This window comes from Schistosoma haematobium, chromosome 1 (assembly GCF_000699445.3).
Source record: "Schistosoma haematobium chromosome 1, whole genome shotgun sequence".
NCBI lineage: Eukaryota > Metazoa > Platyhelminthes > Trematoda > Strigeidida > Schistosomatidae > Schistosoma > Schistosoma haematobium.
Window position 1 is genome coordinate 35,908,259 of NC_067196.1, and position 24,914 is coordinate 35,933,172.

A 24,914-nucleotide genomic window follows, 5' to 3' on the forward strand; every position below is an offset into this window, starting at 1 on the left:
CAGAAGGCAGTTAATGGACCAAATCGAGATATATTCGCTGGCGACCTCGTGGTACCGAAAGGATACCGAAATCGTTCCAAGATACAAGCTTGGTTACAGAACGTAACCGAATTCGCGCGAGGTCACAATCAAAGTGTAATAATAATAATGATGGAAACACAATGTAGCTGTCATTAGCACAGTTAAACAAAGAGCACATCAAATCAAACACTAGTACAATTGGTTATAATACTAATTGTTTTCATTAAACCAGTCGTGTTCTCGTGATAAAAGTGAGTCACTACAAGTCTGTTAAATATATGCTAAAATGCATAACAACTGTTATGGCACAGGATATACTCTACCGATTGACCACTCTGTTGTCAATTCATACCGTTGTTTGAAAGCTACCGAGCTTTAATTTCAATTCAGATCGCAACAACAGCCAGCTTATTTTATTCAATTTATAACTCTGTCACTGAACTATGAGTCGCTTTGTATACATTTATGAGCCCGAAAAATTACAAAATGTGACGTTATTTTAGCAAATTTTTAGTTACGATGGAATTTAAGTGGTTTAGAGTAGTAATTAAGACTAGAACTGTTGTAACTCAGTTCAACTGAGCTGTTCAGTTGTATTGAGATTTAACTTGTGTGAAAATTACTTGGCACTGGTTCTGTCTTTATGATAACAATCCTAACGTTTACCTTTAGAAATATTTAGCCATTTCTACTAACGACTGGTCAGTTGTCATTTTTTTTGAAAACCGTCTAATTGTGGAATTCAATCATTACAGATACAGAGAAATACCCTTGTCTCACGTAATTAAGGGATTCGTGTACTACGTAATAAATGAGACTGATTTCATTATCAATTGTTTGGCTGGTTATCGCATCATATATATGGATAGCCGGAGTTTGACCCCACAACACACTTTAAAGGCCAAGTCTATGAATCAATAATATATAAACATTATATGACATCGATTATTTGTGCAGTTCGTCTGACTAAAGTCTTGAATTTCTAGCCAAGTGGTTGAATATTTATATTACAAAGTTATACAGACCAAGTTTGCATATATGTTGTTGAAACGATTTCTGTCTATCAGCCATAATCAACGTAGAAACTTGCACAAATTTTGGTCAACTCGATTCTTCATACTTTGTTAACACAAGGTGGAATTAATCAAATGAATAGATATGTGATCAAAATAATTGTAGTAGCAATCATAATTAAAAAGACAACATTAAGACTAAGGTTTAGGAAGAAAGAATGAAAGGATATGTATGAATATATTCTGGGATTCATGATCTAGAAGATAAAGAATGAATGGATGTTTGTTTCTGTGACTGATTCTTATCTATGTCACCTAGTGTACTCAACCATTGAGAGCAGTCATCGCACGGACCTCAATCAGGTAGTTTTCAGCTACCAATATGGCTCAAACTTTCATAAGTTCTGTAAAATGATTTAGTTAGTTCATGATGAATTACTGCTACCCTTTGTTCCCACACAAACTATTATCTGTCAAGTTCATTTGCGTTAAAAATGCTCGAGAAATGTATTGTTAAACTTATTTCTAGTTTTTGTGTGACAATATTTTTTTGTGTATCTTTGTAGAAATCATCTAAAAACCCGGTTGATATTGTTAAACAGGGAGAAGTTGTTTGTGAAAAGGTGGATTTGGAAGATATAGTTAATCATTCTTCTGATCAACGAAACACATCCGAAGTAATATCAAGTGTTCATCATGAATTAAACAAATCTCTTTCACCCAACCCACAATCAAAAGTTTTATCCCTTAAAGAGTTTTCAAATGCAACCCACACTAATGAAAACCTTATGTCTAGATCGCAATCTCCTGTTTGTGGAAGGACTGGCGAATTAAATAAAACAAATCCAAATCTTGCTTTAGTAGGAACAAAGTCAAAGTCTTTAGGTAACAAAGATCAAGGTAAAAGTCTACTGATTGGGACAAATACACCAAAATATGTATCAAATGAAAATAGTGCTAGCTTTAACTCTAATATCAATTCTGTTGTAACATCTACTAATGTCCCCACGAAAATCATATCCGATAGAGATCGTTTCGGCATAAAAGGTGACCATTTAACTCCACTTCTAGGATCTCAAGCGAATTCGGACGTTGACTTGATTCGGGGACGTCAATTGCAAAAACTTACCATAGAAAACCAAAGTAAGTCGAGTAATTCGCTTCATCTCAGACAACAGGATCAGAGTGCCGCTACCGAAATTGGAAGAAGTTCTTCACGTGATTTTTCTTCTCGTTCCAATGAAAATATGTGTCCTTGTACATCATCTAATTCGATGATGAATATCCGCGATCGAGTCACCCTACCGATAAGTTCACATGGTGCGCCATTTTCTCAACCGCGTGCTGCTACTGCCGAACAATTCAGCACTCCTCAGGATTTTAATGGTACACAGTGTACATCTAAATCTTACTCTCCTTCAACAGGTCGTGGTATACATTATGTCACGTCAGCTACACTTGATTGTTACACCCCTGAATCTGTAAATCTACCAACTAGCAATATATCGAGGGGTTTTGTGAAATCAATGAGATCTGAACAACGCCGTCATGAATTTCCGCACCAGTTTTATCCTCGGTCTCCTGGAATGCAAGTAGATCAAAGACACTTACTACCCCATAATGAAGTTGCCAATCATTTATCTCCACGGTCACTTCACAGTCTTCCTCCACCTCTACCTCCTCATGGCTCCCAGACAAATATTTCTCATGCTCGTCCATTTTGGCCTCCAGCTGTACCTCCTCACGGTATTTCTAAATCAGTACCATATTTCTTGCCGGTTGATACAGCTAGTCAATTTAGTAATACCACAGCATCCTCTAATCTTCGTTTGGTCAAACCACCTTATTTCAGTAATCCTCATGGGGTTCAAGTGGATGGATCTAGTTACTTCATAGGTAGTCCACGTACAAATGAGCAGTCAGCTTCAAAATTTGTATCTCAGTCATTTGGTTCGACTCATTGTCCTTCAATTATGACACAAGCTGGTTCACGTCCTACGCCACCATTACCTCCGCATAATCGAATTTCTAAACTGAATGCACCAAACAATCGAATGCAATCAACTGGACATAGGAATTCTAATCATTTAGTCACACGATGGCAAAAGGATGGTGATTCTAATTCTCCTGATGGGACTTTTGAAATTTCAGTTTAGAAAATGTGTGTTGATAATTCCTTTAACCTAAAAGTGATGCTAAAATTTTTAACCAAGTTCTTTCATTTTTTGTTCTCTTCGTTGTTTTTCGTTAGTCTTTCAAAATATCTTTGACCACTGTAAAATTGCTTGTCACTCAACGAAAGAATTTATCTTGTTGCTTTTATAAATCTCTACAACTTGTTGTATAAATAACGTTTCTAGGCTATATTCTGTGACTACTATGTACTCTACTTGTAACGATATGTTCATAAAGTTTAATATTCATGAATTTGAAAAAGAAGGATTCATAGGCAAATAATGGAATATTCTAAACGTTATTATGAAATGAACAACTATACATATACTTATGTGCAATAAAAAACAACCACTCTTAATTGTTATCTATTTCTTCTTCAGGATTTTACGCATAGTTTACGTTTTATTCACTGTATTCTTTCTTTTAGAAAATGCATTATTATAAACTATACAACGAATTCTTATTAATATCTAGGCTCTCAATCAAATCAAAGAAAAAATATACAAATTTCATACCGTTTTATAAATTTGTTCAGTATTCGACAATGTAAACAAAATAATTAAAAAAACTCATGCTTGTATATTACATAATTTTTACCGTTTTTTTTAAAAATTGCAATTATATATGCATCTATTTGTTCATAAATATGTGAATCCAATTTCACTGAATAATAGCGGTGCATAAAATTGTTGCTGCTAATGTTGATGGGTGACCTACAACTGCCTTTAATATCTACATTTGTTTGAAAGAAAATTCCCTCTAAATTAAATATTATCAACTGTGTTGTGTTTATATATCTTGTGGCCTTTTTGTTCTTAATCATACAATAAAAATATACGTTTATACTATGTTGGATTGATTATGCCTAATTATTGAACAAGTGCTGTGTACACCTTCATGTAGTACGTTGTTACGTCAATTTTATGTACAATTTTCTGCTCTGTACAGAAAATAAAAGTGAATTAATGCAGTGTGTACTCTTTTTGATACGTCTGTTTGGCTCTGAATAACGGTTGCTCTAAAATATTACTTTAATGATATATCGATTGTGCTTTCTGCCATCGACTTGTCCGTTATAGTGTTAAGGCTTTTATACATTGAGAGTCGAGTTTTCTGTTCTTTTTAACCTCATTAATCATGTATTGTTTATCCATTTTATAGAAAATCGGAATATAAACGTGTGATTAAATTGGTAATTGAGGTTTACAGAAAAAGCACATCATTTAGACATTAATTCAGAATTAAAAGATTCAGATTTACTGACTTCAGTTGGACAAAACTATTGAGTACTGTTCAGTTCTCCCTAATTTACCCCTAACAGTAAAACTATATTAAAAGGGATCTCAGCAAACTTTGAAAGTACTCTAATCTCCCATGCAGTGAGATGATGTTCAAATCTGTAGCACCTGCTTAATAGTTAATGATAATATCAGTCTAATACAATAGTGTACAGATGTTTATTAGTATGCTCTTTGTATATCTTCGTATTTGCACAAAAATATATTCTGCATGTAATCATTCAGTTTATAGCAATGGCTCCCTGGAGAGCAAACTTGAATTTGGTTACAGTTATAGCACTGATTTAAGAGTTCTTAATCGGTTATCATTTGCCCGAGTTGACATTTCTGCATACCTATCTTTTTTTGTCTTAAAAGTCAGCTTCGTTCTAAAGTTGGAGTTGGAAATAATTTGTCATTTTCACGTATATCACTAGATAACTATATAATCCCTATATTTCCTAACTATGAATTTTATTCGAGATTATTACTACTCCCGTTCTTTTATCTTTTTAAAATTTAATTCGAATTCAAATTTCATTTTCTGATTTGTTGCAATAGCTGTGCTAGAAACAGGCTGAATTTTTGTTGCTTCACTCTAGAAAGAAGTACCGTTTAATGTCATGCGTGTATTTCTAAATAATTCAAACTTCGTATCTATACTCCACTTTTTAGTGTTCATTACATTTAAATATCAAGTTTCTTAAAATTATCTTCAGTTTTCACCTTAAAAAGGCTTTACATTGACTCAAGCATAGTTGTATTTGTCCATATATATTACCATTATGTTCTTTTTCAGTGACAAATAGCTAATCAAAAAGAATCTGGCTTATAAAATTAATAAGCCAGAAAATGTTTGCTTGAAGACTTCTAGTTTGCATCTCACGTATTAAATATGAAGATCCTGTATAACTATATTAACTTCTTTAAACACATACAATTGGTTACTGTTCTATATTTCTTGAGGGTCCTCCCAAGTTTATAAATTTGCGAATTTTTTTCAGTGTAGAACAAATTAAATAAATTTTATTTATTACATTATTTCGTGAATTTCAGACAACATGGAAAGTTGTTCAAGGATATTACAACCGTTATTGTAATCTACATTATAAGTTGTAGAAATCCAAACTTATAGACCGTACTCTGTCTGTATAGATCTCAAACAATGATCTCAATAAGTTTATTTTATTAAAATGTGGTTTTTAAAATTCCTTTTTTTTTGTATAAGTGAATGCTTGTACATTATTACGCTTTGATTCGTCGAACTTTGTTACTTAATGAATTATTGTTCTTTTTCAGTTGTTTTGCTGAATGCATAGAATCGAAGCTTCAGTTTAAAACAATGACGTCAAGTTTATATGATGACTTGGATATTTTAGACGGAACACCTCTCGATAATTTAACATCAAGCGAGTCGTCTAACAAGTCAGGAAATGCTCCATTAGTTGGTTTGCGTGTCACTGCTAACTGGTCGGAATCTGATGTAACATCATCTAATCAATTCAATGTGAATGCTTCTTCAGTCAATTCAAATTCCAGGTAAGTTATCATTAATTCAATGGCTTTAAATTAGTTCGCTTTTTCAGCTGGTGAAATGATTGACTAAGAGTAGTATTGGTTTACTATTTTATTTTTCATCCCTTTGCCTGTATTTACACCTACTTACTATTTAACTTCATATTAAACAATACTAATGGGAAAATTTATACATTGATTATGAAAAGGCGTTTGACAGTGTAGATAGGAGAACCTTATGGAAACTTCTTCAACACTACGGAGTTTCTGAGAATATTGTCAACATTATCCGGAACTCGTACGACGGACTAAAGTGCAAGGTCGTGCATGGAGGATAGATGACAGATGCAATCCAAGTGAGGACCGGAGTCAGACAAGGCTGTCTACTCTCTTTCTTCCTCTTTGTTCTGGTGGTCGACTGAATTATGAAGACCTTGACATCTAAGGGACAACACGGAATACAATGAACAGTTCAGAACTAATTAAACGATTTGGACTTCGCGCATGACCTAGCCCTCCTATCCCATACACACGAACAAATGCAGATAAAGACAGCCAGTGTAGCAGCAGTCTCTGCATCACTAGGCCTCAACATGCACAAGGGGAAAACCAAGATCCTCAAATACAACACGGAGAACAGCAATCCAATCACTCTTGATGGACGATGTAAGATCATTCACATACCTGGGAAGCATCATCGATTAACTAGGAGGTTCAGGTGCAGACGTAAAGGCGAGGACTAGCAAAGCAAGGATAGCATTCCTACAATTGAAGAACATATGGAACTCAAAACAACTTTCAATCAATATCAAAGTCAGAATCTTTTATACGAACGTCAAGGCAGTTCTACTGTACGGAGCTGAAACTTGGAGAACTACAACAACCGTCATCAAGAAGGTACAAATATTTATAAATAGCCGTCTACGCAAGATACTCAACATCCATTGGCCGGATACCGTCAGCAGCAGCCTTCTGTGGGAGAGGACACACCAGCTTACAGATGAAGAGGAAATTAGGAAAAGACGACGGAAATGGATAGGACGTACATTACGCAAATCATCAAACTACACCACGAGGCAAGCCCTAACTTGGAATCCTGAAGGGAAGCGAAAAAGAGGAAGGCCAAAGAACACATTACGTCGGGAAATAGAACCAGATATGGAAAGGATGAATAACAACTGGAAAGGATTGCCCAGGACAGGGTTGGATGGAGAATGCTGGTGAGCGACCTATGCTCCTTCACAAGGAGTAAGTAACAGGCGTAAGCAAGCAAGTAAGTACCCTTATACAAATATATCCATCCTAAAACTATTAATTAATGTATCGGTATATTGAAATGCATAATATAGTCAATAATCACCAGAATATAGCGGTAGGTAACATGATTTACTTTTTCAGTAGTACATTCATAGTTGTCAAACATTTTTACTCATTTACATCATAATTTTACATATAAGTGTTTACCGTAAAAGATTTTAAAATCTGATTATCGTGGCTAGTGTAAACAGTGAATGGTTTTCCCTTTCTGTTTTTCGTTCCCATTTTATGTGTATGTACGCGTAGTTAAGTGGGTACGCGTAAAGTTGAAGTGTGTCAAATAAGTGTAAATAAATTTTATTTTAGTTATTACTTTTTTCATCGTAATTCCCCATTTTCTTTGTCTTAGAGGAATTCTTCCATAATGCTTCCGTCGGATGTTGAGAAAATATCCCATCGATATAACATATTGTTAATAACATTCGGTCACAGGGTAGAATCTAGTAAGTATAGACAACAGTTCGATTTGCTATACCCCCTTAGCAGAGATAGATAAAATTGTTTGGCCAAATCCCAGAATAGTAGTGATGAGACTTCCAAGATAAGTAAAGCGGTCGATGCGTTCAAGCACTTCACTCACTATCATTAATTCAAACGTTGATGCAAGCCAATCCTGAAGTAGTATATCACATTTGGGGGGCGAGAACCTCAACCCAAACGTGCTTTCATTGTTGTTTAAGGCAGTCAAAAGACCGTATTTCGTCAGCGCCTTCCTCAAACAGAATCATATCATCCGCGTAACCAGACAGACACTTCCATAGACTCTCGAGATCAAAGGAGTCGAACGCTGCCCTAAGGTCAAGAAATACGACCATAGTCGGATGTCTAAAACTGTATCGATTTTCCAGAACCTGACGAAGGGTGAATATATGGTTTATACATTCACGTTCAGTTTAAAATGAAGTAAAGGATAGTCGAATGTTGGCGTCAGTGTATAGTGTTTTTGTGTACTGTTGAAATTGTGCTGCGAACTGTGAACTGTCCTCGTAATGTAAGAAATCATTAGTTGAAGTCCATAGTTAGGAAGATGCCAAATCTTGGATATAATCTATGCTTGTTTGCTTTTCTCTCCGGAACATTCCAATAATTCTTATCTGTGTGGTTTTGTTATGGGCTAAAACTTGAACTGATCTACGTATATTGACTTTTCTAATTATCTTCTTGCAAACCTGTTTTCACTTCCCTGCCTCTTTGATGTAGTTTGAAAGTTATGAAACCGTCGAGTTATTCAGGTATCAAACAAGCTGCCTATTCCCTTTTTCTTTAGATCGTGTTGTAATCTTGGATTTTCTTAATTTTAATCGTTTTTCTTAAGCATATTAAATCAGAGCTAGTAAACTTAATCCATACGTTTTGGTACAGTTCTTCAGTTTAACCGAGCTTTCACTGAAATACATATTCATGAGTTTATTTCGTTTGTATGCAATCAGCTTTATTTAATTTCTCTTCTAGTTTAAAATTAATGCAATCCCACATGGCTGTGAAACGTGCTCAGGGTCGACGCCCCGCCACAGATTCTTCCAATTCTCAGTGGAGTACTCGCACAACACTAGCCCCAGTGGTCGATTTGAAACAGCGTGTACCACACGTAGATGGCTCTTACAGGTAATGATATTGGTCCAGCCGTATACGTGTTTTGCATGTTTTGTATGCTTTTTTTAAAACTTAAAGGATTAACGTTTATTGAAATACTTTCTGAATGTATCTAAACATATATTATTGAACAAAAGGTTCGTCTTTACAGTCTGCTTATTTGTTACAGTTTTTGAGAAGAAAGGAATTATTTAGAAATTGATATAAGATTATCCCATCAGGTTTCCTAGTACTATTGTTACAAAAATTCCACCTTAACATACTTGGGCATATGATTTTTGCGTATATCTTAACGACTTGTATTTTTAAGTTTTTTCGTATATGTTGAAGAATAATGTATTTCCTTTGATACTAACATTAATGCCCTCTTGCTTAAGGATATTTTTGAGTATAGTTACTGTTTTCCTTCTATTTCTCAAGTAAGTTAAGCGCTAATTTTGTAAAGAAATATATTTATCTGTTTGGTTTTGTCAGTTCGAAATTTTTGTTACTATATTTTCGTAATGATACAGTTGGTTTCTACCTCGAATTTGTAAAATATAGGGTATTCTACTATGATTGTATACTGATCAATATATTCGAACAGTTCCGCATAATTGTTGATGAATGCTGTTTACCTGTTTTCTAGACATGTGGAAGCGATTGTTAAATTAAAATTCCGCTATTTTAATTCTGAGATAAAAACTTAAAACGATGTGTCAGAAAATGCAAGCTACTATGAAATTACTGAAAACATCCAGAAAAATCATATGCAGAATCCATACGTCTTATTCATAGGGAAACCAAAGTCCTATCAATCATCCTTTAAAATTGTCTAAAATTAAAGATAACAGAAGCGTTTACGTACTTGCTCCAGAAGGTTTAGTTGATATGGCAAACTTGTAAATATTGCATTAAGTACACATAAAAGTCTTTTACTTCTATGAGATACCATAACTTCTGACAGTAAGTCGAGAATCAATAATCTTATCTGAATTTCCATCACTATTATCAAAGGAAAATATTCTGTCCAAATCTTTATACAAAGTTGTTCCTGGAATAAAATTGATTACATTCGTCATCGAGTAATATCATGCATCGTGGTAAAATTCCTCATGAATTAAGCCGAAAAAGTCTATCTGGCCTTTTTGAATTAATGGTTTGTTCTTACTAAGCACGTGTACAAGTTTCGTGAGTGTAAATCTATCACACTTCAATCACCTTCGTGTAAGAGTAAATCTCCTCACATCAAATCTGTTAACCAATCACCTAATTGATTTTTGTGAATGTTCTTTTAAATTGTGATATGTTGAATCCATCCTGAGAAAGTTGTAATAGTGCCAATATCAGTGAAAAATCTTTATTAATTAAACTACTAGTCTCAATACACAGTCATAAAATTTTTCATGTCCTCTAGTTTGGAAAAGATTTTTTTGCTTAATCTATCATCAGTTATACATGTGATGTATACATTCTGAAGAATAAAATTTCGACGGTTGTTTATCAGTAATTTTGAACGCCAAGAAACCAGTTTATTTGTTTAAAACCTTTAAAACTTACTAATTGGAATCTTGATAATTATGATATTTACTTGTTGTCTATACTCCCAATTGATGAAACATTTAACTATAAGTTATTTGTTATAATAATGTCTTTTTTGAATGTTCTTCATGATGACAATGATATTTAAATATGTCAAATCTCCAGTTTCTCTCAATTGCACTTGGATGTTTCAGTTATATCGCATTGTATCTATGTCAGATACATTTTTACCTATATTTCATGATATCGGTACAGTGTCTTATATTTCAGAGTGATATGTGAACTTGATTGGGTTGTAAAAGTATACTAAACTATTAAATGCTGTGTAGTCGAACTTATTTAATTATCTGAACCCCTCTGAGTAAATATAATCTAAAATGACACTATTAAGCTGTATCCGACATCAATGTTCACATTGGCAGTTACAGCAAAGTAGAACATCAGCGTAATATTGCAACATTGCTCGTTTATGGCAGAACAGTTGGTGACTTTAAATCTTCGTCTACTAAGTGGCTGGGAAATGTTTTGTGTATTATCACCCTCTGCTTTTCTCTTTGAGCAATCCTGGATAACCCCGATGTATAATTAAAGAAATATATCGGTGACCAAACCATAATTTGAAAGTAGTCTATGAAGTCACTAACCGTTGGCTTGGTCCCTAATGGCCTACTTACCGAGGAAATGTTTATGGGCTTTAATCAACAACATTTGTGTTGACTAGTGAGTCTACATATGTGCCCAAACCTATCTCGATGTTGCAGTGCTCGAAACCCTGGGTTAATGTTGGAAACAGGGTGTTTTTATCATAATTTCAACAATCCAACATATGTATTTTTATCGATAAACAATAACGTGTTATGGTCACATTAAATCACATGAAACCCATCTACAATAGTCAATTCCCGTGTTGATTTCTGTATGAATCACTATACTATATTATTTTTTATTATTAAACTGATATTTCATTTTAGCCCTATATATAACATGTAAGCAGGTTTGCCGATATTATTATATTACGTTTAAATAATAAATATTTATTAATGTACTTAGTTATTTATGCTCATCGATTATGACTGATTTATATAGATAAGAAAAACCGGCTATTACGTATGACTAAAAGGTGCTTACATTTTTAAAATTAATGATTTTATTTCTTTGATAAGACAAAACAATAACTGTGTGAACTACTCATTCGACTTCAAAAATATATCAACTCATATGGTTAAACCTACTTTACATTCTTGGTTCAGAAACTATTCATTATTTATCATAGGGTTGAACTTTATAGATATAAACATATAGTATAAGTTCTTCAAGCAAATCTGTATGAGGTATTCGTCACTGACTGATTCCTAATGTGGTGCTATTGGAAACCAAGGAACCCTGAACAGCTGGTTCATCCCATTGTATGAAAATGTATACCCGTCACACTGAGATGAGTATGTTTTACTGATTTAAATAGTCGCTGTAAGACCACTTCATTTTCAAATAAATGTTTCCATTATATTTCACTATTTTGTTTCACCCTTTGATGTTTAGACGGTAAGTGATGTGTGCTCTGTACATTAAATTGCTTTTGAATCTTAACCGATTCATTGTGACTTATCAGTTGAAAAATATTTTAGGCTCTGGACATTGTCATTAGTATAACTTTGCAATCACCTAAGTTAAGAAGTTTAATTTATTTATTCATAATCAATAATTTTATGTTGGCTTACTGGAATTGTTACGAAATACCTAGTTAATTTAGTAATATATCTAGGTGATCAATTAATCCGTACTGATCAACATATGTGTTAAATGCTACTTGTTGAATATTGTCGAAAATTCGCTGCTTCTGATTGGTGGCTTTGGGCTATAACAGTTTTATTTCATCAAAAGTGAACCTGTTGCTATCTAGTATTCTAGACAATAAAGAATATTTTACACTGAAATTTTGAGACATCTAAACAAATAAAAAAACCCAAAGTAATGAAAAGTGGGATAATGAATTATTTGTTTATTTTTCCATACATAAACAGTTTTCTCTGTAAACCGAAATGAGAAATAATCTAGCAAACATCTTACTATTACTATTACTGACTTCATTTCATATTTTATCCTCATATTGTTTGTTTTCGATCCATTCGTAAACTATTTGTTGTATTTATTTTTGTTTCCACGTAATTGATGTTATCAACTACCTACTATTTAGATTATGTGTTTCAGAAGTATGTTACAGTTGCTTGTAATTCAAAAAATCTGTACTGTGTAAATAGGTACTTATAGTGGACGTCTTTGGCAGCCAATGAAGAGGAATTTTAAATATCATTTATGTTATTCATTTTAAGTAATAAAGACGGCGATAACAATTAAGTGTTTGCTATTTTCGACTTCAAAAATTTCTTCGTAATAATCTCGACGTACTTATTTGACTCCAAGTTAATCCAAAAGCGAAATCATGAGTAGATTTAATTTGAACCTCGTAGAACACTGATTATGCTGTTAATTATTGTGCATAACTACTATTTGTTTTTTTTCATTAGTAGCTAATCTGAACAGTTGTATAGTAAAATGGCAGTCAACAAATTAAGGATAACCATATTCGAAATCTGTGACTATGAGTATCTCTGAACACAGAGAATTTGACCTTATGATATTCTTAATATATAAAATTATTCTGCCTAAAAACATCTAGTTGTAACTATAACCTCAGGAAAATAAAACACGTTGATATTTTCACAACTGTTCGATAAATGGTGATGTGAATATACTTAAGGCTACAGAAACATTGCTAGAAGCACTAGTTCTCTGTCATTCAGTTTGTTATTGACAGTCTGTTGAATAACAATTGATCATTCAATACTTCCTCCTCAAAATAAGATATAAATAGTCAAGTCACTTTTAAAGGAAATGAAAATACCTATATTTGATGATCTATCTACCTATTGAAAGACTAATAGTCTAAAATTATTGTCAACGTATTTCTCAGGCTTCTCTGGGTTGGATGAAATATTTTTACACTATTTTCTTATCTTGTACATCTACCTGCTTTTCTGGTTACCTACCACCTTCCTTTCAAAATTGATTACTATTGTTTAAAGTTACCCAGCTGTTGCTTATTTAATTCTGCGATCTTGCAAACGGAAGTAATACTAATGTTTTCTGTTTCTTCATTAAATGAGAATATCACTGTTTTATCGTAACTTGTTAAAATTCTGTCATTTAGGGACTGTGATTACTTTTTTTACGTAAAGTCGATACCATGATTAATTTTGTGTGAAATATGATACGCTTGTTTATGTGCTTATTTCCGTTATTTTCAATAAAAGAAACTTAGACATTATCAACGTCAAGTATATTACACTGCTAAGTAACTAACATTAATAATAGATACTTTTTATTTGTTTGTGTAATCGAATGTCACCTAGAGCTCGTTCTATGTATATGTACATATACATAAGATTCTTATTAAGACGCTTTCTAGTAGGAAATACATTTTATCCACTTATATATCCATGTTTCTCTTCTCGTTTTAATACTTTCAGTTATTCTCTTCATTTTTCCATCAACGTTATTTCCGTTTTAAATGCTTTGATATTGTTAGATGGGTATCATGAGTGTTATTTTTTAATCATTCCATTTATTATGTTGATTTAATTAATTACATATCATTAGTTTTACTCTAAAGAATCAGGTTTTCATAGTTTTTCTTCAGTTTAATAATCTTATTAAAACAGTATGTAGATAGATTAATAATTATCAGTGTTTCTTTTGCATGTACCAACTGTAATACTAAAAATCCTCTTCATATTATTTTTTGTGCGGATTTCGAATAATTGTTAAATTATTCAGAAAAATTTCTTTTTTCTGACAACACTAATATTCCACTCACAGAGACCATCAGTTTTATCTGCAGTTACATAAATAATAATAAGGTTACCATCAGAATACCGGAAGTTTATTTGAAGGAACGTTTGTTTATTCTACCTCACTGTCATCATGTTTAACAGAAGTTTATTATCAGTATTATTGTAATTATTATCATCCTGAAAAATAAGTATATTTATTTGCGATTGTACAGCTTTGAAAATGAATTCGCCGAAAAGAAAACTCTTCGTTAAACTAATCTTTCTTATTTAACAACGTTTATAGTTTGAACCTTTTTTCTGACGCCTTTATCGTATCCCTTCATGATTATTTGACAATTCATCCATTTATTTAATGTCCTTACAACTGTATAAAACTAAATTAAGAATGTGTCCTATATTCATAAGTGTGTTATTAGTATATATATATATATATATATATATATATATATATATATATATATATATATATATATATATATATACTAATAGTAATAAACGTTAGGATGCCATGATAACTTATAGTAAACATGAATATGGTAATTAATATGCACTGAGAGACCTAAAACTTCACGTTTTTCTAGTTGATTGGAGTCTGTAAAATATCTGTTGTGTAGTTCAGCTTTTTATTTTGATAACCTTATGAAAGGAAAATATGTACATACATATACATAACTTTTTAACCAACCTGTTCAGTTATTCACATGTTTCTAGTTAATTCATTAACATAGAAACCTTTTTCATGTGTTCTTTTTTCCAAAAGACCTCTAATAACATGTAACTAATTAGCTTCCACTGTTATTTTTTGAAAGAATATTAAAGTGCCTGTATTTTTTCGAGTGAATCACTATGTAATTGTTATGACTCTCCAATTAATGTAAATAAGTTAATTAAATCCGAAATTTACTATCTACGTAAATAAGTAGGAATTCACTTGTACATTGAAAATTGCATTTGAAATCAAATCAAACATTTGCCTCCCTAAATGATTATATATATATATTGCAATTTTTTGATACTAACCAACTTAACGATTTGTGTGAAAAACTGAGTAAATAAAATACTGTAAGCAGAAACTACAAAACACTTTTTTGCTACTGTTGTGATTATGTAAACAAACTTCGCTGTGGTACTCTTCTTCATATTCAACAAATAATAGCGCAGATTAGATTTACAAGTTCTCATAAGTGATTGATAAATCATGCATTTCAAAAGACAAGTTATATCAGAAGAAAAGAGCATTAACTGATACTAATCTGTTCAGGGAGCATCAGTACAAAAACGGTATGTATTACTCAAACCCATATTTTGTGACGTCACTGTAGTAAACAACTAAGGGAAGTAAATATCGTTATAATGTTTTTGTTTGCTATCAATCTTTTCTAACTTGACAAAAATGGTTGTTTTTGCTATGAATTAACAATAGTTTTATGATTGCTCGTGATGGTCATCCTTACTAATATCCCTTTTCATGTCTCCTTATCTATAGTTAATATTGTATATTCACTTTAATTGAATGTTGATGACCATTTAGATTTAATCAATTGACTGGACGATTAGAACGATGTGTTTCGGGAAGCAGTGGAGGTAAATCTAAACGTTCGTTGAAATATTCCAATACAGCTATGACGAATGGTTTACTATTTGGTGAACCAAATCTACCTTTGGGTGTGATGGATGAATATAATCCCATGATTCCTAATGAATATGAAGAATTAGCTCGAATTAAACGTGAACGTAGACGTGCTGAGGTAATTAATTATCCCAGGTCTAATTGTAAATATTATCCAGATTTCGAAGGATTTAGTTCTTTTTATCATAATCTATTTTAAAACAGAGAAATTCCCCTTATCATATTGAAGGAGACCTCAAGACAATTTGACAAAGGATTTTTTTTCAATTTTTTGATTATATTGCTTATTAAACCTGCATAATAGTATTTCTAATGATTTTAAGAGTATAATAGTCTGTTGAAAAATATAAAAAGGTTATACTATAAATTGTTTGAATAGCTTCACCGAAACTTTATATAATGCTCTAAGAGTAAGAGAAAAATACTAAGATAGGAAAAAAATATTTTATTTGGTAAATCACTTATACTAGGATTACACAGTTCCAGTAAATGGTAATGTCGCAAAAAAACTTTCCATCTTTACATTGCTTTTGTGTAAATATTGATCAATTCTTTATTCGAATATATTTCTTAAATATTCCATCTTTACAAATAATAGGCTGTTCATATTAGTTTAGTATAACAAATATAGTTAATTTTTTGAAAGACAGCAGGAAGAAAATACCATGTCATAAGTATATGATTCAATCTCTACGGTCGCATCATAAAAATCATGTTTGGCAAAATGTTGAATATTAAAATTACATTTTTCCTGAGGAGAAATATATATGTAATGATTCCCCTTTTAACTTGTGAACTATTACGAACATTTTTGACTTTGAAATTTAAAACTTCAAACTCTTTATCAGTTTGTAGATTATCTTCAGTATACTTATGTGATCTATAAAATTAAGTCTACTAATTATTATGACTTCTATGCAAATGATTAAGTGATATTCTATTGGTATTTTTATTCCTTTTTTTCACCTAAAAGAATAATGAATTTACAAACATCATTAAAATGAACTATTTCTTCATTAATTCTTCATAATTCTTTTATAAATAGCTAAACAGTAGCAATGCAAAACAATAAAGAACTTTCTGTTTATTAGATCCATTAGTGAGAGAATGATTGCATATATAAATAGCCATCAAACTTCATAATGACTGGATTGTTTGGGTATGTATTTGGAATTGTGGCACAATATCTATACTTTTACAGGATATCCGAATCGCGATTACTGTCTGACATTATTATGATCTCTGTAACAAATGTCCTTTCAAAACAATTTGTGAATCGTATCTTTTCAATCAACCTAACCTTACATATTTCGTCCTTTACGTATGACATTACTTTCTATATCATTCTGACCTTGCATTTAAATATGCATGTGCGCTGTAATTATTTCCAGAATGATTATATATATATATATATATATATATATATATATAATGCATAGTTTCAAGATTTTTTAAAAATAAAACTATACATCCAGTGTTTAATACTTCACTTTAACTATTTTTTCATGTATCTGCCTTTTTTAGGAATCAGCGCTTGCAGACAGACACCACCGACTGGATCCATTTGGTATGAATGATCCTTCCGGAATGTGTCGTCGTTATGAGTATTCAGATGAAGATGACGAAGATACAGAATATACTGCAGCTTCCGGTAGGAGTTCTTCACAACCAACAAAGGGTGCTGCTATTGCACCTCCATCTGTTTTACTCGAAGATGTAACTGTTACTCCTGGTTCAAATGCATCACAAAACTCTGAATCGTCGGTTAATGATGATGACCCTGGAGTTAGCACAGCTAGTAGTAAATTTGGAATGTATGTTTTCGTTAACTTATCCTGTTCATATCTTGTGCAATTTATTATACTTGATTTTACTCACCTTTTACTGCGATACTTTAATGTTTGTATACCATGTGTTTATTTTACTGCGTAAAACTTCTATATTGGACTATATTACCATTTCTTGCTGTAAAGCAAAAATAACAAACACTGTGAGATCAGTCGAATTTATTTCATGTGCTTTAAATCTTCCACATAGCGACTGATTTGCATAAATAAATAAAATGTTTTATAAATGTGATTTTGTGTGTAATATGCATGAATTCATTTAGTTCACCACTGAAGTATAATTAAAATCACTTTGAGATTGTGGTGAAGATTTGTTGCTCAGATGGATGATTTTAGTGGAGTTTTGTTCACTGTGCTCGATGTTAGAAGCTTTCATTGTTTTACTGCGCAACATCAGCACTGACCAATCAAGATTAAGGTCGACAGTACAAGCTGTTAGTCATCAGTGAATAAATCCGAATACTTCACTTCTATCTGGAGTTTGTGCTGATGATGTTGTTCAGAAGAACAATGAAAGCTCCACGATCAAATCATCTACTCATTGAACTAAACTCCACTAAAATCACTCTCCATATTCATAAGCGTTCAACTTTAAAATGAGCAGAAGAATTTTGCGAAAGACTGTAACGTAATCAACCGCAAGACTCATACAAATTGTTTTAGTTGTAACAAATAGAATGATATACGTAATAGTAATTGCCAAAAAGCAATAGTAAACTGATCATAATATTAGTGGTAATAATTATCGTTTTCGCTTGTTAAAGCGTTTATTAGGAAACGCAAGTACTTTGATGGAAGATTTAAAACATACTAAATGAAATGAATTTACTTCATCCCAAAATGTTTGTTGTTCTTACTCTATGAGTCTATGAAGGGAACTATCTGTTTTACGTTTCCAATTGGTTGGTTCTCGTATACATTCTCTGGGAAAACTTATTTAATTCAGTCAACAATTCTTGGCATTTATATATTATCTGTTTAATAACACTGTTGAACATTTCGGATTAATAACAAGCGAATGTTTGCTGTTTATCGACTTAATTGACTAAAGAAAAGGAAAAAAATATCTAATCAACTTGGTTTCTATTTATTTAAAACTAATGATTATGTGGATCAAATATTCTTAACAGAAAACTACCAGAATGTCTACTTCTAATCTCATTTAAATAATTATCAAATTTATTTTTACTATAATTACTTCTATTACATTTACTACCACAAATAGGTTGTCAGTAATATGTAATAATATCTGTCCAATATCAATTGGTCATTCCTTACTATTTATAAGCAATGGAAGTTGTATTCTGTGTACTTTTGTGGAGAGTAGCTTTTGTTATGCAATAAATTATTCAAGTATTATTTTGATTACATCTGTTTTATTGCTGCGATAAGAATTGCGAATAATTTCATGTAGAATAATGATTTTTACTCTAATGTATAATTTCTTTATTTCATCTAATCGGATTTGTACTGGGATTTTCGGTTGACTGAATAGAATATAATGTTGCATGTCATTTATATCTGATAGATTTTTGTGAAGATTACATAATCTCTGATTACATTTAGCAAATATTATGATAATCTTAATCTTCGAAATACTTTGAAAGTTTGATTTGGAGTCACAACAATATATATATATATATATATATATACTGTGTTTAGAAATGTGTTCAAATAAATCATTATGTTTAAAATAGTATCTTAAATGAAATACTTTCGTAACTAAGTTTTATTTGGTACATTAATCATAAAGTATGTATGTTTGTGAATATTTAAATGTAACTTAGTAAGAACATAAATCACCGATAGATAGATCGCAAGAAAAATTCAAATCAAACCGATCAGCTCCTTTTATTTATTGGATTTTATGAACATTTCTTATTAACATTTTTGAACTTCTTTTGAACCTCTTAATCTTATTCAAACAATGTTGTAATTTGGAGTAACACATTTTAGCCTTTAGTTTTATTTACCAGCTTAAAGTAATAACATGTATCAATAGGTGTTGTTCACCAATAAAAGTTTGAATCTTAGTTTCTTAAATATCCTCTGGCGGTGAAGTATTTATCTAGTAGATGAACTGATAATTCGCTCTTATTATTAATTTTAAAATCTTAAGCAAAAAATTTTGAAAAATAAAACCACCAGCTAATTTACTGTGTATTTGTATACATACTAGTAAATTAAGCTGTTATTTGGAATTTAAAACTGTTTATATACTAAATCATACTTAGTTACAACAGATAAAAGACTGTATAAATTACGGGTTATGTCCGGTCGATCATCTTAATGATTATTACTTACGAATTCGAATCACCGGCTAAAGCTCAGAATGGGCTAATACCTGAAGAACTGAATCATTGGTCACGGAAATATAAGTTTTTTTGCAGAATAAAATTTTATATAAAATAACTATGATTCATTGAAGATGCTAACGATTGTTAGATATCGGTCTTGTCAGTCCAACGAACTTAGGACATTTTTCTCAGGCTTACTTGTTTTCATCCATGTCATGTTTCCATTACGACCATTTTTACTTTAATATAGTTTTATCTGATTCCTTAAAAATTACTGTGTTTACATATCAAATAACTCCGCCTGTAGCTCTTCTAAGGTTGCTGCCGGTCACAGATATCGGTAAAGGAGGGGGGTTGGGCATGAGGTCTGCAAATACATCCCGTAGAAAACAGCCGTGCTAAAAAAGAACGCTTACCAGAATAAAAAGTTTAAACCGTTTAAACTCTGCCCCGAAAGTTGTAGGAAGAAATATGAGGCCTCATGATGAAAGCCAAGATGCTGTCCAAAGAAGCAGTAATGGCACTCATGGATCCAGGATCATCAAAGCATCCTTCAAAATAAAGAAGCAGGTAATCACAACAAATGTTATCCAATGTTATGCAGCCACCAATGATAGCAATGACGACGATAAAGATCAGTTCTACTCGAGACTTCATTCGATCATAGAGAAGTATTCAGGAAAAGATCTCATTATCTTAATGGGAGATCTAAACGTCAAAGTCAGAATGGACAACACTGGTTATGAGGATATCATGGGACGACATGGACTGGGAGAGAAACGAAAATGGCGAGAGATTTGCAAATTTATGTGCATTCAACAAATTTGTTACAGGTGGCACAATATTCCGCCACAAACGCATACACAAAGCTACATGGGTCTCATCGGACCACAACACGGAGAATCAAATAGATCATATTTGATACACATAGTTCTCTTTATCATTTTGAAAAGAGCAAGAACAAAGATTCTAGCAGAATAACATGAATTCATTTTATTTCGTAGGTTCTCGTCAGCTGCTTACAACCTGTGGTATTTAAAAAGATAATAATTACATGATGGGTTTAAATTGCTTACATGATAGGGTTTATATTGAAGAAATATTCGTAAAATATGACATGGGTGTAAATGAAATTAATAGGCTGAATATTGTAAATATATACATGATGTGAAAGAATATTCTAGAGCATTAATCGTGACAGCAGTTCAAAAGGGTTAGAAACAATTGATTACATAATGAATAAACAATTGATAGGAATATAGTGAGTAGAGTTCAGTTGAAAGATTATTAATTTTTTTCTAAAGATAGTTGAAAAAATAAAATCAACGACGTAATAAATATAAAAAATAAAAATAAAAATTTTAAGCTGCAGCGGAAGAATATTTGTCACCAAGGCAGGGAAAGATTAACAATCATCTCCTTTTGAACACATAAATCAGGTTTTTGGCGCCTGATAGCAACCGCTTCAGCAAACTTCAGAAGACTGGAGTTTGGCTGCTTACTAATCACCTTGAATGATTGTAGGGTGTCAACCTGATGGCCTGTGTCAAGGTGACGTTTAGTGATTGCACGACTTAGACTCTTTCTTTCTCTTGTTCTGAGGCTTTTTGGAACATGTTCAAAAAATCTGAGATATGCCCTCCTTTCTGTTCGGCCAATGTAGCTGCTTTGGCAGGTACATGTAAATTTATAAATACAGTTGGCGGTAACATGAAAAGGATGCTTATCAACCCTTGATTGAGTGATTGAACATGTTTTATACAGAATTTGAATTTTGGCCGCCGGATAGGTTCTAGCTAGCGCAGTATTAAGTCTCCTGTTGATTGTGTTAACAACATCATCACCTTTGAAGTTAAGACTTATAGTTATTGGTTTTTTATTGACAGTAATTACTTCAGTATTATTTTCTTTACGCTTTTTATATTTGTCAATAAACTTTTGTGGGTAATAGTTGTCTCGTAGGCATTTTTGCACGTCCATCAATTCTTCTTCCAGCTTATCAGTGGTACATATCTTTTCTGCCCTATAAAATAGAGTATTAACTAGTGCCTTCTTGTAGCTGAGTGGACAAAAACTATTGAAATTCAGGTAAAGGCCATTGCAAGTACTTTTTCGATAAACCGAACGTTGGACTGTCCCGTCTCCTACGTTTTATAGCAACATCAAGAAAGTGGAACATGTCATTCTGTTCGTGTTCCATAGTAAATTGTATGTTAGGATGAGCGTTATTGAAGAGTTCTAGCAGGCGGATTGCATGCTGTTTGTTGTTGCAGACAATGAACGTGTCATCAACATATCTGGAATATTCCGTCGTTTCGCTAATCGCTTGATTATGCACCATGTTTTCAAGATACTCCATATAAATATCTGCCAGAATTGGACCTAGTGCATCAGCAAAGAATTCCGAAGCACAATGGAAGATGTGAGAACTAGAAGAAGAGCTGACATAGCTTCAAATCGCCACATGGTTGTGGCGAAGATGAAACTGAGGCTAGAAAAACACTGGACAACTGGCGGGAACAGAATCACAAAGGTTCAATACATCCTTTCTTCCACATACTGACAAACCCAATGAATTCGAGATAACGCCCCACAACAGGTCCCAAGCCTAACGAGATCTATTGAAAGAAGCAGAAATTACTAGGGAAAACAACTAGAAAGGGATCAAGTTAGTCAGTGTAGATGAAGTCTCTGCATCAGTAGGCCTCAACATACACAAGGGAAAAAGCAAGATCCTAAAACACAACTCAGAGAACACTAACTCAATCGCAAGCGATGGAGAAACTCTGGGAGGGGCGGAATGTTTCACGTATCTGGGTAGTATCATGGATGAACGTTTAAGATCTGATTCATACAAAAAGGCGAGGTTTGGCAAACCAAGGGCAGCATTGCTACAGTTGAAGAACGTATGAAACTCAAAACGAATGTCAATCAGAATCTTCAATGGGAACGTCAAGACAGTTCTACTGTACGGAGCTGAAACTTGGAGAACTACCACAACCACCATCAAAAAGGTACAAGTATCTATAAATAACTGTTTACGTAAGATACTAAGTGTGCGTTGGCCGGATACCATCAGCAACAATCTACTGTGAGAGAACAAACCAGGTTCCAGCTGAGGAGGAAATTAGGAAAAGGCGTTGGATGTGGATAGGAAATACATTGCGGAAATCACCAAACTGCATCACGAGGCGAGCGCTATCTGGGAATCCGGAAGGGAAACGAAAAAAGCGGAAGGCCAAAGACCTCACTGCATCGAAAATTTGATGCAGACATGAAAAGGATGATTAGCAACTGGGAACAATTGGAAAGGATTGTCCGGGACGGTGAATGCTGGTGGGCCGCCTATGCTCCTCCATGAGAAGTAACAAGCGTAAGTAAATAGAAAATGCTTATTCGACTATTTTATTTTAATAAGATTCTCTCACATCGTACCCAATAGTTAGTGACTTTGAAGGACATGGCTCCTGTACATCTGTTCTTTGTTTTCCCTCAAATTACGAATTTCTCAAAATCTTTTTTTGTTTTCACCTCTCTAATTTATATTTTCTTTTCGAACCGTATCTTCGATGCCTAATCTTTCCTATTCCCATTGATACTGTTACTACCTATACTATTCTGGTATTTAGCCTGGTAATTTCATCTCGATGCACTAATGGGAAATGACAACATGAGCCGATGTACGTCCGTCTTGGTTCTCTGTTTTTACTGACTGGACAGTTGATTGGACTTCAATCGAGATCTACTGTTGATATTTGACGTCTTATAACAAAGTATATAGTTATTTGGATTGTTTAAGCATTTAGCGAATTATCATTTGCTACCATATTAAATAATCACACAGTACTATGTTGTAATATTTGATTTAGATATCAAGTATGACTAATGAATGTGATGAAAATGCAGCTAACTGGCACTTAATGATCACTAAATTTACGTTGTTGTTTGATTTCCATTTCTAATCAGTATGTAATATCTCATTGTTTGTGTTCTACATCCTTAAATGACAACTATTGACGTGTTTATTTATTCTCACTGAACTTTTTATTTTCAATAGTAATGTTGTTGCAGCGAAAATGATGGCTCGAATGGGATATCGAGAAGGACAAGGTCTAGGTAGAGAAAGTCAAGGAATGTCCACTGCATTAGTTGTTGAAAAAACTAGTCGACGTGGTGGCAAGATAATTCATGAAAAAGATCAACAACGTCAACAAATCCAAGTCAATGCTTCTGCTGTTAATAATAATAATCTACCTAGTTATTTAAGTGCAAATGTAGAAGAGACATTCAATAATCTACCACTTCCAGAGAATCGAAGCTGCGTAAGTTATAGACATTCTCGTATCGAATGAATGTATCATTTAGTGAATAATTATAAATAATCCTCTAGGAAAATAAATTTCACAGCCTATTTTTCCCTGTTTAAGTGATAGTTACTTTCGAAATAGTAAATGTATCTACTGCTATTGAGTGAAACTCTAGCTCCACAAGTAGCTCTGTCGATTTATTTTTAAAAACTTCGTATAACAGTTTTAAACATAGTTCTCTTAACTACCAAGATTTTAAGTCTGAGGCGTGTTGCTCTTGCTTTCATGTTACACATTTAAAATATTATAAACTACCTTGTTATTGAAAGTGAAATTTTTTCTAAACAAAATATTTCAAGAATATGTAATATCAAGTATCAGGGTCGATAATAGTATAAAGTAGTTTCAACACTCTAATTGATTTCCTATCCTTTGGTGTTATTATCTTCATTTTTTCATTTTTCCCAATACAATCTACTCATGTAAAATTAACCAAATACTGCACCGACTACCTGCCTTCAAATTAGTTGCTTTTTGTAGATCGACAAAG

General features: G+C 32.7%; 1 protein-coding gene across 1 annotated transcript in view; it reads left to right on the forward strand.

Annotated features, from left to right (window-relative positions):
- Positions 1-24,914, forward strand: part of ZDHHC5_2 (Zinc finger, DHHC-type containing) — a 32,844-nt gene that overhangs the window by 2,812 nt on the left and 5,118 nt on the right. Inside the window, exons 8-12 of the mRNA XM_051217151.1 lie at positions 1,601-6,025; positions 8,771-8,923; positions 15,815-16,031; positions 17,438-17,727; positions 24,115-24,379. Of these exons, the coding sequence (XP_051073883.1) occupies positions 1,601-3,190 (1,590 nt within the window). The 3' untranslated portion in view covers positions 3,191-6,025; positions 8,771-8,923; positions 15,815-16,031; positions 17,438-17,727; positions 24,115-24,379. The remainder of the gene's footprint in view (positions 1-1,600; positions 6,026-8,770; positions 8,924-15,814; positions 16,032-17,437; positions 17,728-24,114; positions 24,380-24,914) is intronic.